This window comes from Sturnira hondurensis, unplaced genomic scaffold (genome assembly GCF_014824575.4).
Source record: "Sturnira hondurensis isolate 20B ecotype Veracruz unplaced genomic scaffold, ASM1482457v3 Scaffold0010812, whole genome shotgun sequence".
In the NCBI taxonomy this organism is placed as follows: domain Eukaryota; kingdom Metazoa; phylum Chordata; class Mammalia; order Chiroptera; family Phyllostomidae; genus Sturnira; species Sturnira hondurensis.
Window position 1 is genome coordinate 1,944,596 of NW_028083443.1, and position 16,031 is coordinate 1,960,626.

At 37.1% G+C, this 16,031-nt stretch overlaps 1 protein-coding gene across 3 annotated transcripts in view; it reads right to left on the reverse strand.

The window, feature by feature from the left end:
* The window catches only part of MYCBP2 (MYC binding protein 2), a 264,592-nt gene that overhangs the window by 148,054 nt on the left and 100,507 nt on the right, over window positions 1-16,031 (reverse strand). For all 3 annotated transcript variants that reach the window (XM_037059374.1, XM_037059371.1, XM_037059373.1), the window contains 4 exons: window positions 15,789-15,870; window positions 6,622-6,739; window positions 3,357-3,561; window positions 2,611-2,764 (listed from right to left, as the gene is read on the reverse strand). In XM_037059374.1, coding sequence (XP_036915269.1) covers window positions 2,611-2,764; window positions 3,357-3,561; window positions 6,622-6,739; window positions 15,789-15,870 — 559 coding nt within the window. The remainder of the gene's footprint in view (window positions 1-2,610; window positions 2,765-3,356; window positions 3,562-6,621; window positions 6,740-15,788; window positions 15,871-16,031) is intronic.

A 16,031-nucleotide genomic window follows, 5' to 3' on the forward strand; every position in this document is an offset into this window, starting at 1 on the left:
CTAAAGTATAACTGATAATACAAAGAGAATAACACTAGCAGCTTAAATAGGACAAAATGTACCTCATTATTTTCCATATCTGAGCTAAACATATAAATAATTTATGTCATTTATAAGTAAAATAAACAAAATAGTAATATAGATCACTATCCTTCATGAATACAGAGCAACAGTATACTTAACAATCTGATGCATACTTATAGGCATGAAGCATGTATACAATAAAAATTCCATTTTAAAAGTTGTGAGACAAAGTACATGTCAAGAGAAAATATGTGAAACATACATATGAGGCAAAACAATACACACAATACATAAGAGCTTCTGCAAGCCATTAAGAGACAATCAATTCAATACTAAGTGGGCAAGAGACATGGAACCCTGTTCTCAGAAAGCAAGCACAAAGCGAATTATTTAGATGTTCAACCTCACTAACAAACATTAAGGCGGCAATAAAAACTAAAAGGAACCCCAAATGCCCTATGGTAACTACAAAGTGCGAGTACACTACTGAAAAGCACAAACCAGCCAGAAGTTAGAATCATGAAATTAAACTCTAATCCTAATTAAAGAAAAACAGCTTTCAGCTATTTTACTAAAACATAGGGAAAAACTGTCCTTCATCTTTTAATCTCTGTTTTGGAACAAGGAGGTAAATGATCAAGGACCTGGCAAGATATTTAAGATCATCTGCCCCATTGCTGCCACTGTTTGTGAAAAGGCCAAGGTTCAGCTAACTGTATACACACTCCTGAGTTCTCTTAAGACCCCAGGGAAATGGCTCTAGCTTTACTATTAGAATCTTAGTTCTACTGTTATCTCTAGCTTAGAGAATGCATTTCTAATTTAGTGAATGTATATAGAAACGAGTTGCATACTGCCAATGTTTACTTTTTGTTAATGCACATTTACATCATTTAAAAATAAAACGTAAGGATTACAGAAAATAAAACATCAATAAACATAGGTCCAAACCAGAGCTTACTCTTTTGTTAACTAAATCTCTTACGTATTGACTTCTAATCAGTAAATACTTAAGGATAATTCTATCTTCACACCATTCGGCTCTCTGTGCCCTCCACTATATCTCCCTACGATCACTCTAATTTTGGTACTTAATACCTCAAGTCTTCCTGCGAATTACTTCAGGTGACTCACCCCCACTCTCCTGTATCTAATTTATATTGTCCAATGCTCCCAGGGAGATCTAAAAGCACAACTGCTCAACTTAGTTCTCGCTTCCAGGACTTAACAAAATGCCCAAATTACCAAGGATCAGTAAGCTGATCCTTCACTCCAAATGCAGGCCTCAACATCGATGGAAAACCCCTAAGACTCGTCGTCAGGCTGACAGAAACGAAAACCGGCAGGGGCAGGAGAAGAAAGACAATGAAATAGTCTCCCTGCTCCATTCATACGTCTTCAACCTTCCAACTTATCTGAATTCCCGCCCATGAAGGCAGGCCAGATAAACAATGCAAGAGGTGAAAAACACTTTGAGGGCTTCGATTAGCCACTCTGGTAATGGCAGGATACACTTCCTATTATTATTCAAAGCTAGAAATGCGGAGGATAACTCTTTTCTTTACTTATTTTGTCTGTAAAGCACCATAACAAATTGTAAACAAATACAATATAATTTGTTGAGTCTCTTGGGTACCTGTATCCACCTCTATATTTTTATAATGTCTGGAGTTTAATAACCCTTAATATTTCTCTACCAATATGGGAATTTTGTTATATTCCCATATAACATTCCTGAAGGGCAAGCTCATATCTTATTCTCTATTATCTTTGGCATATTTTTCTATACACTTGGTAATAATTAGATATTTATGGCATCAAGAAATAGAATGAATTCTATACAATTTAGGTAGGATTGCTGACAGACTAAAATAATTAACGACAGAACTCTTGAAAGTAAAACTGCCAACTACAGTGACAGCAGCAAACACGTCTACAGCACTTACTATGTCCCTCTGCTCTTAGTCTGTCAGTCCTTCTAACAAGCTCGAAGTAGGTAATATTAGCATTTTATAAATGAGAAAGTGAGGAACACAGGGTCAAAGTAACTTCTCCAAAGGTGCACAAAGCAAACTGTTGAGCTGGGATGAACTCAGGCAGCCTGGTCCACCTTCATCACTACACTACACTGTAAGGGTCCCTATGAATCACTATGATAAAAACAGTGTAAAGACAAATTCCATATGATCTCACCATTAAGAGGACTCTAAGAAACAAAAAAAACTAATGAGCAAAATAGAACCAGAGACATGGAAACATGAAACAGATCTACAGCAGGCAGATGGGAGAGGGGAGGGAAATGGTGAAAAGAAGGGGAAGGGACTAGTCACAGAACATATATGAATGACCCACAGACCTGGACAACAGTGTGGGGATGGACTATGGGAGTCAGGGGTGGGCTGGGAGGAGGAGCACAAAGGAAAAATTGGTAAAACTACAATAGAAAAATAATAACAACAAAAAGAGTTAAACAGGAGAGTTTTCATCTATGAAAAATGTCTGTACATAAATTTTATTATAGTAACACCAGAACATAATTTGATCAAAATTTATTTACTACTCTACTTTGTAAACAGAGAGGCTTACCTCCAAATGACATCATACACAGGATCAAGACACACACCAAACCCTTGCAGATCTTCTTGCTCAGAGTCGTTAAACGTTTTACAACTCCCATCCACTTTATTTATCAGAAGACACTTAAATGGAGGAGGTTCTGATATAGAAGCAGGTATCAAGCCTTGAGAGAAATTCACATATTTTAAAGATGCATTACCTTTTTATATTGCCCAAAGGTATAAAGCATTATTTGTATCTCCATTTTACAGATGAAGAGACTGAAACTTAATGAGTCTGAGTAATTAAAAGCCTTTAAATAGCAGAGCTAGGACTAAAACCTAAGACCTTCTAAATCTACAGCACATACCACCAGCTTCTACACTGTACCATCCCACCATATAATTAACTATCAAAGACATCGTGTGGACTGATAAGTTTGATTTATGTACTCTCCCAAATGATTAATTTCTACAATTTATTAACAAGAACCATACAGAAAAAGTTCCTCCTTTCAATTAGGTTTTCTCTTATTACAATTCAACATATACTTCTATCACTTTCTAGCTTGTAATATGTTTCTAGATTGCCCAGTTATTCCACTCTTCCAGCATATAAATGTTTAAAAAAAGACACAGAAGTTTCTGTTAAATTTCTTCAGACAGAAAGAAAACAAAAGCTATAAGACTATATCTTATAATAGGGAGAAACAAACTATTTACTATTAATAAGGACAAGAATTTTTGGTGGGGATGTCCATTTGTTTGGGGGATTACCTATTATGTGTTTACTGGCAAAAATTTCTGATGTAGCAAGTACATGTGAATTAATTAGTGCTTCATCAATTCGCAAGAAAGTCTGGTCCCCACTTGCACCTATCCAGGTGGCTTTTCTTCCATATTTTGATCCAATGTTAGGCATGGGAGCTGGTTTTGCATTCCAGTATGGCACATCCAGAATTGGTCTGCCCAGCTGTCCTTTCTAAAAGATTAAATAAATCATATTAACAATATGATTGGACAATCTGTAATTTTTTATAAAGAAGACAGTAAACAAAAACAGCTCTGAGATATTATTCAATTGTTAGTTTTTTTAAATAAGCTGTTTTAAATTGTATAAGAAACATTTGTAAAGGAATAATTTTTATTCCAGAAATTCTCCTCAAAATAAGTGACAAAGTATATTATTAAAAAAATACTAACAAAGTTAAAATATTTTTCCATGTCAGAAATCTTTGTGACATACTGTGAACTATCTTCATCTACACTTAAATGAAATATAGATTTCATTTCACTAAATGTACATTTAAATATTATAAATATGTTTAAAAATTAGTATTACAAAGGAACAAACAATAAAAGTAAATAAATAAGTAAATAGACACACAGACAAATTTAGGGGGAAATGCTACAATAAATTCAAATAAAGTTAATAAAATGAAAAAATCACTTTGACACTTTGAGTTGACAGTAATGTAAAATGGTACAATAAATTCAGACAATCTGAAAACATTTGGGTAAAAGACCAAAACAGTAAACACTGCAACTATGAATAAAAAATAAAAAGTACATTTTTCCACATAATCAAGTTATTTCATTTGCTTCAAAACAAATACCAGAATCACTTATGGCTGTCTATAGGTACCTGGTTACACAAGAGCTTAATTTGGAAAGTAGTAGGAAGCTTCTTACAACTTAGCTAGTAGCTAGCTGTAAAAGAATGTACATGGATTGATAAATGTTCATCCACCCCTGGCACAAGAGCTTTCTCTCCCCCCACAGCATTCCTTTTCCAAAAACCCTCTGGAGGGCAAAAAATGGTGCATCACGGAACCCAGGTTTATCTGTAAGTAATGCCAATGAAAAACTATAGAGACAAAGAGAGAGAGAGAGAGAGACAGAGAGAGCACATGCGTGCACCTGGAGCACTGCCAATAGCCTGGTTAAGTTCTCACCCAGCCTGGTTCTCACTACCAGGTTTCTAGTGAGTTCCACTACTCCTTCAACATCACAGCAAGAAAATCCAGCCATGATCTGACTGTGAGAGCATTTGAGCTTCAATCCCTTGAATGAACCAGGGAAAGGTAAGGTAGCAAGGACCTGATTGGAGAAGAAACTAAAAAATTTCAATGTTCATTCTCAGCTTCTTTCAATGACTATCCTCATATTTTTACACACCCCCCCAAAAAAAGAGCATAAAAATGTAAATAGTGAGCAAAGTACATCATATTCAGGTATATAATATGCTTTTGGAGAGAAAATAAATTAATCATATTTTTAATTTACCACAGGGAAAAAACAAATTGCAACAGAGTTTTCTCTATCCACTGGCCCCTGCAAGCCTGAGGGGCTGGAGAGTACAGAAGGGGAGGCTTAGGAAGATGAGCAGAGGTGCAGGGAAGACTTAGAAAAGGCACTGGCTAGGGCATTCCCCCAAAGAGAACATCCAACCCTGAATGTCGAAATACTAAGTACAAGTAGCAATTAAAGGCTTCAGAGTACGCAGGGCCATTTCTCCACCCATCTGAGTGACGCAAATTAAAAGGACTGACAACACATTTTGCTGACAAGACTGTGAAGAAACAGCGATACACTGATTGCTGATGAGAAATCAAAATACAGGGAAACTGATAATATCTCACAAAACTACACAGGTATTAAATCTGGATGCAGCAATCTTACTTCTAGAAACTTACCTCAAAGATAAACCTCTAACAATAGTCATTGCTGTCGTTGCAGAATATTGAAAAGTACTTAAAAGTCCAAGCATAAAAAAATTTGACCGAATAAACTACAGTATATATTGACAGTGGAGCATTATTTGGATGTAAAAAGGAGTAAGAGATCTTGAGACTTTTGGCCAAGACGGCAGAGTAGGTAAACTCTGAGCTAGCCTCCCCCATGACCACATCAAAGTTACAACTAAATTTTAAAAAAACTATCATTGAAAACCACCTAAAGACTAGCTGAAGAGAATTCCTATAACTAAGAGAGAAAAGAAGAAACCATGTCTAGACTGGTAGGAGGGATGGAGACCAAGAAGTGGGAGGAATATCTTAGCTTTGGAGGTCCCCACTGAGCAGTGAGGGGTCTCAGCCCCATATTGGACTTCCCAACCCAGGGAACCAGTGCCAGCAAGAGGAGTCCCCATAACATCTGGTTGTCAAACCACTGGGGACTGCGTCCAAGAAAGACAAAGGGCTATGGGAGACCAAGATGCTCCCTCTTAAAGGGCTGGAGCATGAAATCATCACTCACAAACTTACTCACTCTAAGCACCAGCACAGAGGCAGCAGTTCAAAACTGCCAGGGACACACCTAGAGAAACTAAATAACCTTTCTATAAGCTTAAAATAATTGCCAAATAAAAGATTTTTTCAAAGTTGGCATTCAGAATTTTTAATAATTGAGTTGCAAATCACATTTCAAGGGCTTAGGTTAATAGAGTTCTGACTATTTATTTACCCATGTAAGAGATGGTATAGGTTTATTGGCAATCTTAAGAGGCTTTTCCTTGATCCCTACTCTAATCACACTATAAAATACTCTGAGTGCATTCTCACTCTTCTCAAGCTTTGGTAAAAAGAAAAAGAATGAAATAGGCCAACAGGAGGAAAGAGAAAGAAATAAAAGAAAAAGGAAACTATAATTTTAAACAAATCTAATAAAACCTGCCTTCTAAAAAGTTCTAAAATAAAATTCTCTGTTAAGGAAAATAAATCTTTACAAATTAGATGAGAAATAAGTTCTCAAATGATATAATTAGCTCTACTGAAACTTAAAGGACTCTGACCCTGAATAAACATGTCCAATTCTAACACAGCTGTTACATTCAATAAATTCTATTGCTAAACTAGAGAAGCAAGTTATTTCAAAGAAATGTCATTCAAGTTTTGTATGTATTGAGGGTGGAGACCAGAAATACGCATATGCAATGATTATAGTACAAGAATTTCAGTAAACCCATAAAAAATAGCTAAGGTAGACAAACTGTGAGGCAATGATACAATGCAATATTATTAACGTTTTAAAGATTCCTTACAGAAAAACTTCCAAATGTGAAGACCTGTCCATCCATTAAAAGTACTGCCGTGTGGTTGCTGCCTGCAGTAACTTGTGTGCTAGGACCTGGCAATGCTTGAACAAGAGTGGGACATCCCCTAGGTTAAGAAAAAAATATTAAGTCAATATCTTACAAGATTCGACTGAAATAAAAAAAGAAACAATGCAATAAGGAGAAGAGATAATAAGGCACTAATAAGAATATTCAGTAAAAACTTTTTTAAGTGCTATATGCCTGTCTCAACAGGTGCTCAATATTTGTAGATGAAAAAGACAATCACGGACTTTAAAGAGATTATTAAAAATACTACCTAAATTCATTAAACTAATTATAAGCACAAGTTTTAATTTTTCTGAAAGACTGTTGCTACCATTGTTGACAAAAAATTTTTCTTTTACAGTGAATGGCATGTTAGCGATATTTATAAATATTTGTTGGATAAAATAATCATACAATAATCTAACAGAATTTCAATCCAGAAACTATAAAAAACAAGTGATTTTATGTCCTCTTTTCTACTTTTTTTTCACTGGGCTAGTAGTTTAAGATTTTAACATAGTAGTCACTGAATCAGAATACTGTATCACGGCAACTTAGCAGTGGCAAAAGCTCACGCTTAGAGCTAGACTGCCGGAGTACGAATCCTGGCTCCACCAAATGATGCCAACATGACCATGACTGATCAAGTTACTCGTCCTTTTCACACTCCATTTTTCACTAATACAATAGAGAAGATCATAATAAACATTATCTAACCCACAGGGTTCTTATGAACAGTAAGGAAGTTCACATGTATTAAGTTTAAGTGTTCTGATCAGTGTCTGGCACACAGTTAAATTGTTACCACTTAATAAATGGTAATAATTATGATAAATACCACCCTTGTATCCATTCTTGCATCACTTTATCCTTTATTGACAAATTTTAGTAATCATCTGTAATTAGAATAATTATCATTCTAGAAATAGTCCACACACAATATAAGCACTCTGATTTTGAGATGATGTTATTATGATACTTTAAATTTTTAAAAATTACATTAAATTTTTTAAATTATTTTTAAGGCTGCAATGAAAATGAATCGAAAGAGGCAAGACTAGCAGCTGAAAACCTAGTTAAAATAATTTCACAATAAAATAGAGGCACAAACCAGAAACAGTGGACTGAAAGGAATGAATGAACTTGAGAGCTACATAAAGAATAAAATTACCTACACGTGGCAAATGATTGACATGGGGTGAGGAAGATTTTTTTGCTGATGCAACAAGGTACATGGTAACAACATTTTTAAGCTATGAGAATCGATGAAGATCATTAAAGAGAGAAAAGCAGAGACCCTGGTTTTCATTCTGAGTCTCTTCTCACACTTTTGGTATGGAGAAAGAAAGAACAGCTCCTAGAAATAGAGGACATACCACAGAGGAAGAATACAGTCTGGGCAACGTGATACGAAGAGAGTCATCGAAAGAGAAGGTTTCACCAAGGGAGAAGTAATCTACATGCCAAATGCTCTGGCAAGACATACAAGTGATCACTCAGTATTTTAGGAAGAAGAAAGCCTCTTTGGTAGGAGGAGGCACGACACTGCAGCAGATTAGAAGTTAACAGTGGGGTCAAAGACTGTGCAAAATCTTAAGTATCTCAGCAGGAAAGAGAGAGAGAGAGAGAGAAAAAAAAACAAAACCCCAGCGGCTAATGGGAAAATGAAGCTGAAAGAAAGGCTTAAGGTCCTTTAAGACAATAGAGATCTGACGACTTTTAAAAGAGTGAGTAAAAATAAAGAGGCCAAAGATATAGGTTAGAGTGGCGCAAAAAACAGAACTTTATCCCTAAGGAAAAGGTAGATAAGATAGGCTTCATAACATGGACAAGAATAAGTCTCTCTTTAAATGTTACATTAAAAAGGAGCAAAGTAGTAGTATGGGTGTAGGTACGTTTGTAGAGTTGGCAGGCTGCAGAATTTCCCATCTAACAGATTTTATTTTTCTTCTGATAAGAGATCATGTGCAAGAATTTGAAAATTACAGAAAAGGTATGATAGTGAATGGAGTAAATAAAATACTGAGATCAGAAGTTTTTAAACCTGATCCAAAGGGCTTCTGTGAAGTCTTTAAATGAGTTTCAGATCTGTGAACCTCCTAAATTTCTAAGTCAGTTTTTACATATATATTCTTGTACCTTTTTATTTTTCATCAAATTCTCAAAAGGTCACCCTAACTGGTTTGGCTTAGTGGACTGGGTGTCATCCCTCAAAGCAAAAGGTCTCCAGTTCAAATCCTAGTCAGGGCACACGCCCGGCTTGAGGGTTTGGACTACGGTCAGGGCACATAAAAGAAGTAACTGATCGACGTTTCTCTCCCTCTCTTTCACCCTCCCTTCTCCCCTTCTCTAAAAATAAATACCTAAAATCTTTTTAAAAATTCTCAAAAGGTCTAAACTAAATAGTCTAAAACTACAAAATAGGAGGATTATTGCTCATTATAGGGGGATTGGTTAAATTTGGAAACCTTGTAACAATCTGTACACTGGGGTGATTTATTTTTTTCCATAAGCCCAAGTTAGATACTGGAAATACAGACAGACTGATTCATGCTTTAAGTTTTACTATGACTGAGCATCAAGGCCAAGAGGGTGTGAAAACTGAGGATACTGGTAAGAGTACAGGTGAAAAGGATAAATAACAACCTCTGACTTGGGTAGGAAATAAAATGAAAAGGGTGAAAGAGTAAAAAAGTGGAAGGCTAAGGGGAATTAAGTCCTGATAATGTCCATAGCCAAATAAAGTAAATTAAAGCTAAGTAACAGAAGGAGAAATTGGCCTCAGATTATGGGTTGTGTATTCTTAAGAATTCAGAGTTGGAGGGGTGCTAGATCCAAGACGGGCTCTGGGAATAGCTACCATGAATATGGAAATAAAGTTTACTAGATAAAAGGGTGTATGGGGCCATTCACATGGATATTAAAGTCACTCCCTAGTGTGACAAGATTCAGACTGAGAAAACACTATGAGGCACATAAATTTTCTTTTTTAAAAAACTATTTATTTATTTATTTATAGAGAGAGGAAAAAGAAAGGAGAAAAAGAGGGAGAGAAACATCAATAGTGTGAGAGAAACATTGATCAGATGCCTCTTGCGTGTCCCCAACTGAGGACCTGGCCCACAACCCAGGCATGTGGCCTGACTGGGAATCGAACTGTCAACCTTTCAGTCTGCAGGCTCACATTCAATCCACTGAGCCACACCAGCTTGGGGGAGATAATAAATTTTCAATGAATGAAAGGCAGTGACTCAAAGATAGATAATAAAAGGGAAATAGAGGAGAATGGCCATATTTCAAAAAAGCAGTAGTGGATTTTACTTTAAATATTTCATTTCATTCTGGGATGGCTAAGGACAGTAGTGTACAGTAAAATGGCTCTCAACTCTGAGATATGGGGAGTTTGCGCAAATAAACAATAACCCCTTCCAAAGGCTGCATGGTAAACTAATGCCCTTGGAGAAATGTGCAGTTCAATTCAAACAAAGAATTAAAAGAAAAGTTCCTGTAACTGTTTACTTGCCTGAAGTTTACAAAGTGCTTGCATATAAAATACATCACTGATTGCTGAAGTGATTGCTTTAAGATCTGAAGAGCTTAAAGGATGTCCCTAAGACCAGGTGGCAGGTCTTCTAATACATAGTCTTTGAACTCTTTCCATAGTATCAGCGACCACACTCATGAAATTATTTGGAAAAACACAGAAGAACAGAAAAGGAAAAGTATGTGTGTAAGTGTGAGTGTGGGTGCATGCCAGGCACTTTACATACACCATGTTGATCCTGCGGCAATCTTTACTTAAATTAAGGCTCACTAAATTACACTCATATATTTGGTAGGACACGAAGCAAAGGCCTGAACCTTGTCCAAATTGTTCCAAACACTATGGCGGTACAGAGTATTAACACAGGAGGACAGTGTAGCAAGAAAAAGATGAAACTCAGAAGTATCACAAAACATTAGCAAGATTAGCATCAGCAAGATTCTACTGGGAAAAGGAGAGCAAAGGAATCCAAAACAATATAATCTTTTTCCAACATCCAGGTTCAAGTTTATAGAAAATGGTAAAAGAATTTGGAATTTAGAAATTTCGGAGCAACCTGGACAAAATAAACAAACAAAAAGAGGGCTGGTAGACTCATGTCATGAGAGAGTACATAAAAGCCCTCATACGCTTTTAACATTCACTTTAGCACTTACCATGGGCTAGGCTCTGTGCTAAGTAAATAACATGCATCATCTCACTGAATTTTCCCAACAACCTTCTGAGGGAGATATACTTACTCCCATTTAATAGAGAAAGAAACTAAGACACAGGAAAGTTAAGTAACTTGGCCAAAGTTATACAGGTACCAAGTGTTAGAATCAAGACCCAAACTAGAAACTGAACTCAGTTATTTTGGCTATCTTTACATCACGTCCACCACAACACTTATGTTACATTAATGACACATTATCAGTGCATGCTATACAATAAACTCCACTTAAAAGCCCTTGATTACTAGAAAAAAAAGACCTGCCAACTGTACACTTATTTAAACTGTCTGTTAATGTTCTGCTTTGCGGTAGTTAATATTTGTGCTACAGGGGCTTTCTTCCCTAAGACTGCTCCTCCTTATAAGTAAATTCCTTCCTGAATTAATCACACAGATCTTGCCTCCTGCCTCCCAAGTCCGCCAGACCCAGACAAACAGGGACCAAAATGCTTACAGCAGGAACAATTTTGACTAACTTCTGCTTAACCCACCAGGCATGGTGTTGCAGGCAACACCACACCAGGCCATTTCCCTCCCTCACACCTCGTGAACTCAGTCTTACAGTCACATCTCCACCGACGGAATGAGGAGTGGGAATTCACGTACTGGAAAAGTACAACTTTGAACAGGTGAGGCCAATCCCACCAGCATTTATTCTTTGTAACTAACCCTAATATTTTATTTTCAACATTAAACCCTATCATGTTTCATGAAAATGATCAATTCAAGCTCTTGAACATACTCAGAAGGTTGTTATGATATTGTCACCTGAGCAAGTAAGTCAGTCAAGGAATGGAGTTCCCTGGTATAATCAGGACCATGAGGTAATGGTTTCTGTAACTGCTGCTCTCTGCAAGCTGACACGAGCACCCTCCCTTCCAACAGCCATTACACCCTAATGTGGTGTGTGGCAGGTCTTGTGCCTATGCTGTTCATGCTTCATACTTCAGTTACCTGAGGGCTGTGATTTGATTATAGTTATGATTTTCACAATTTCCCTTCCCTGCAGCCAAGACCACAAAATATAATTCACCAATTTTCTGCAGAATGACATCCAAGTGCAGTCTGACCTGTGAAGTGACCTCCCTGATGCCCATGACTGATGTGCCACCACGTCCCAGTTTATACAATGACTACTGCACTACTTTCCCAGTTTATACAATGACTCACAAAACATCCCCAGCTGAATAACAACAGCAGTAACGATGATGACGGTCATAAGAACAAACTCTTCTTCTGTGCCATGGATCTCCAATGAGAAGCCGAATAAATTGCCAAATTATCCACACAAATTACAAGCCCTGACTGAGTCTGTACTTAACAGTGAGGCCATTCAACTGTGAGACAAAATATCTGTTGCCTCTAGCACCTGAGATAGTAATCACTCAACCCAGTAAACCATTCATACCTTGTCATATCCAAAGTCCAATATCCAAACTCATATCCAGTGACATTTGACAATGTTGCCAAGACCTTTTGCTCTTTTTATAAGCACCTTTTGACAATAGTGTCAAATATATGTTGTCTTGTTCTTTAGTGAGTTCAACTCAATTATATCTCAGTCATCTCTTCTCATTAGCAACACCATTCAAAGAAACTGGGTACATTCCATTTCATCCCAATTTTGTACACATTGCTAATGGCTCTGACCCTGCCCTCTAGGGATACACAGTAGTTCTCAATCCTGGATGAGCAGGAGAATCTGGACAGTTTCTGTAAATACAGATGCTGGCACCCTCTCCAGGATTGCCACTGCTGCCTCCAACACCACCCCTCACTCCCAACACACACCTCTTAGAAATTCTAGGTGTGGAATCCACACACAGTATTTTTGAAGTTCCCCAAGTAAATCTAGTGTGCAGCCAGGATTAAGAATAACTGATCTTTGCTATGTAAGTAGCATAATCCATCCCTGCCACAGGAATGGAGTGGTTTAAGTACAAACTAAACATATTGGATTTTATTTAATTAATGTGAATAAGAAACTATATAGGTCTAGTTGATTCAGCAGGTATCTTATGACTACAAGGAACAATAAAGCAGAGTGGAAAGACCACAAAGGAAGAAATTTTTGTGGCAAACTGAACTGATGCATAAAGTCTGGCTTGAAGCTTCCCTACATATCTCCAGACTTAATGAAATAAGCCTAGTTTCAAAGCGGATCACTCGCATCTTCTAGACAATATGCTGCAGGGAGAACAGCTGACTGAGCCTCAGATGCTCTCCCTTTGGATCCAGAAGGCCATTCCTTCCCTGGGATGCCAAAAGCCTGTGACTGAGCACTGTGAAGGTATTAATACTGGCCCATGCTGCCTAGTCTGGGATTCTTCAAAGGGCATCCTTGGATGAGGACATCCTCCTTGCCTGGCAGAAACTCTCTCAGAACTGCATAGTAATCTAGATTCTATGTACTCCATGTTTCTTCCTTCTTTCTGTTCATAGGGGTCAGACCTACATCATATCTGGAGGTTTTCCTTGCCTTTTCCTTGCTTATTTCTGCTCTCTTCCCTTTTACCATATTTTGCTGCGTATAACACACACATTTTTGCCCACATTTTTTAAACAAAAATAAGGATGTACATTATACATGGGTAACACTAATGCCATATCTACATAAGTGTTTTTAATTCTTTTATTTATGCTTATGTGTTAAAATGTAACTAAAAAACAGTGGGACAAAGCTACCACCTATGATCATCTTTAAATGGAAAACGTTTCTTAAAGAAAGAATTCCAAGTGAAGTTAGTGTCAACATGCATAAAAAGGGATGGATGAATGAAGGCAGCATGGAAATCTGGTTTAACAAAGTCTGGTCACGAAGGCCTGGAGGGTTACTTAAAAAACCAGCTTTGCTAGTTTCTGATCACTTCAAAGCCCATGTTACACAAAGTACAAAAGCAATCTCAGCAGACTTGAAAACCCAACTTGCTTGCTGTACAATACCTGGTGAGCTAACCAGCCACCTGCAACCTTTCAATGCGCCAGTAAACAAGCCCTTTAAGGCCTTAATGAAGAAAGAGTGGACGTTGCAGTCAGCTGGTAATGATTTAACACCTACAGGCAGAATCAAGAAAACACCTATCGTCCAGATTTGTGATTGGAGCAGTTTCAACAAAAAAGTGGTTGTGAAATTGTTTAAAAAACGCAGCATCAGCAATGCTGCAGATGGAACTGAGGAAAATGAACTTTACCGGGATAAGGAAAGGGACTTTTCAGAGATACCAGTAATGTAGAGATTAAAGAAGACCATACTTCTGACACTGGCAGTGCTGAACAGTTCTTGCCCTGCTCTGATGCCTAAACATCGTAAGTTTGTTACCAGTACATAAAATGTCTTATACCATAATATGTTCAAAAATAAATGATGAAATTCCTTCATAATACAAAAACAAGTATCTAAATATAATAAATAAAAATTGAATTAAAAAATCAAAACAAATTATTTTTTCCCCTCAAAGTTTGGGCCGAAAATTGGGTGTGTATACATGGAAGCACATTGTACACAGCAAAATATGGTATCTTTCATGCATTTTCTTCCAATAAATTCTTTGTACATCTAACCCTGTCTTAGCATCTTCTTCTTGGAGGACCTGAACTAATAAAGAATTTTCTATACTTTTTACCAAAAGCACTCTCACTGTATTAAGCAGGACGTGGATTCAACTGCTATAAGGAAAGCCAAAGTTCCAAGGACTTAAATCAGACAGAAGTGTATTTCTCTCTCAGGTAAGTAAGGATCCAACTGCAAGAAGCTGACGTGGCAGCTGCACAGTGTCAGAGCCCCAGACTGTTCCCAGCATGTGCTTCTGCTACTCTCAGTACAGGGTTTCCGACCTATGACCACTATGATCAGTACTCAGTTCCTGCCACCACGCGTGGCTTCCAGGTGGCAAGCTGGGAAGGAGGAAGGTCAAACAAAGGGTATTCCCTTCCTTGCAACGACATGATTCCAAAGTGGCTTAGTTTACATTGGACACTAAATCTCTTTAGTTTACGTGGCCTTACCTTGCTGCAATGGAGGTGGGAAAACAAGTCTAGCTGCCTGGTCAGGTCACTAACTAAAACTTTACAATCAAATGAAATGAAGAGATGAAAATTAGGACATGTCTAGTAGTCTCCACCACAATTCTCCACTGTTCTGGATAAGTCAAAAGAGTTTCTCTGACAGACCATTATGTTCTGTTTAAAAATTATTTAAAAGTTTCAATAACTTCTTTTTAATTTTGGACCAAAGTTTTCAAACACACATCATGTAACATAAATGAATCCACTACCGATTTTTTAAAATGCGATTTGTCCATTGTCTTTTCTATTGCTATGAGCAACCTTTAAAAATGTAATTATTATTAAAAATATAGTAGGGCTCTGGCAAGTGTGGTTCAGTGGACCGAGTGATAGCCTATGAACCGAAAGGTCACCAGTTCGATTCCTGGTCAGGGCACATGTGGCCCAGGTCCCTGGTTGGGGCTGTGCAAGAAGCAACTCATCAATGTTTCTGACAGATGTTTCTTTCTCCCTCCCTCCCTCCCCCTCTCTCTAAAGATAAACAAAGTCTTTAAAACAGAATTTTAAAAAAGACTATAGTAGGATTTTTGTGATAATCATAATTGCTCATATTTTATATTTATGAAATGTAAGTAAGCTTTTCTACTAAAACTACAAATCTATCTCCACAAAGGCGCTCAACCGTAAAATCAAGAACCACCTATAATTTACAGGCACATTCTGTAAAACAGTGGTATAAATACTATTTCTAGTATAGAAATATATATTTACAAAAAAAGAAGAAAAGGACAAAGAAAGAGAAAGCAAACAACAAAGTCGATGTCCTCAAACACTGAGCCGCAGTACCTGGAGTTGACATCCCCATGTCCTAGCTGCCCATGCTGCCCATAGCCAAACGTGTAGACATCTCCATTCTCCATTAAAACCACTGAAGCCAAAACAAAGCGCTTTATTACTTCATGATATGCATTTTATACTTCTATCACACTATAGTATGAACAGTGTAATTTTCATTATTTAAAATTTATAGAGCCATTAAAATAGGTAATTGAAGCACACATTTATATTTAATGAAAAATATAATTTTAG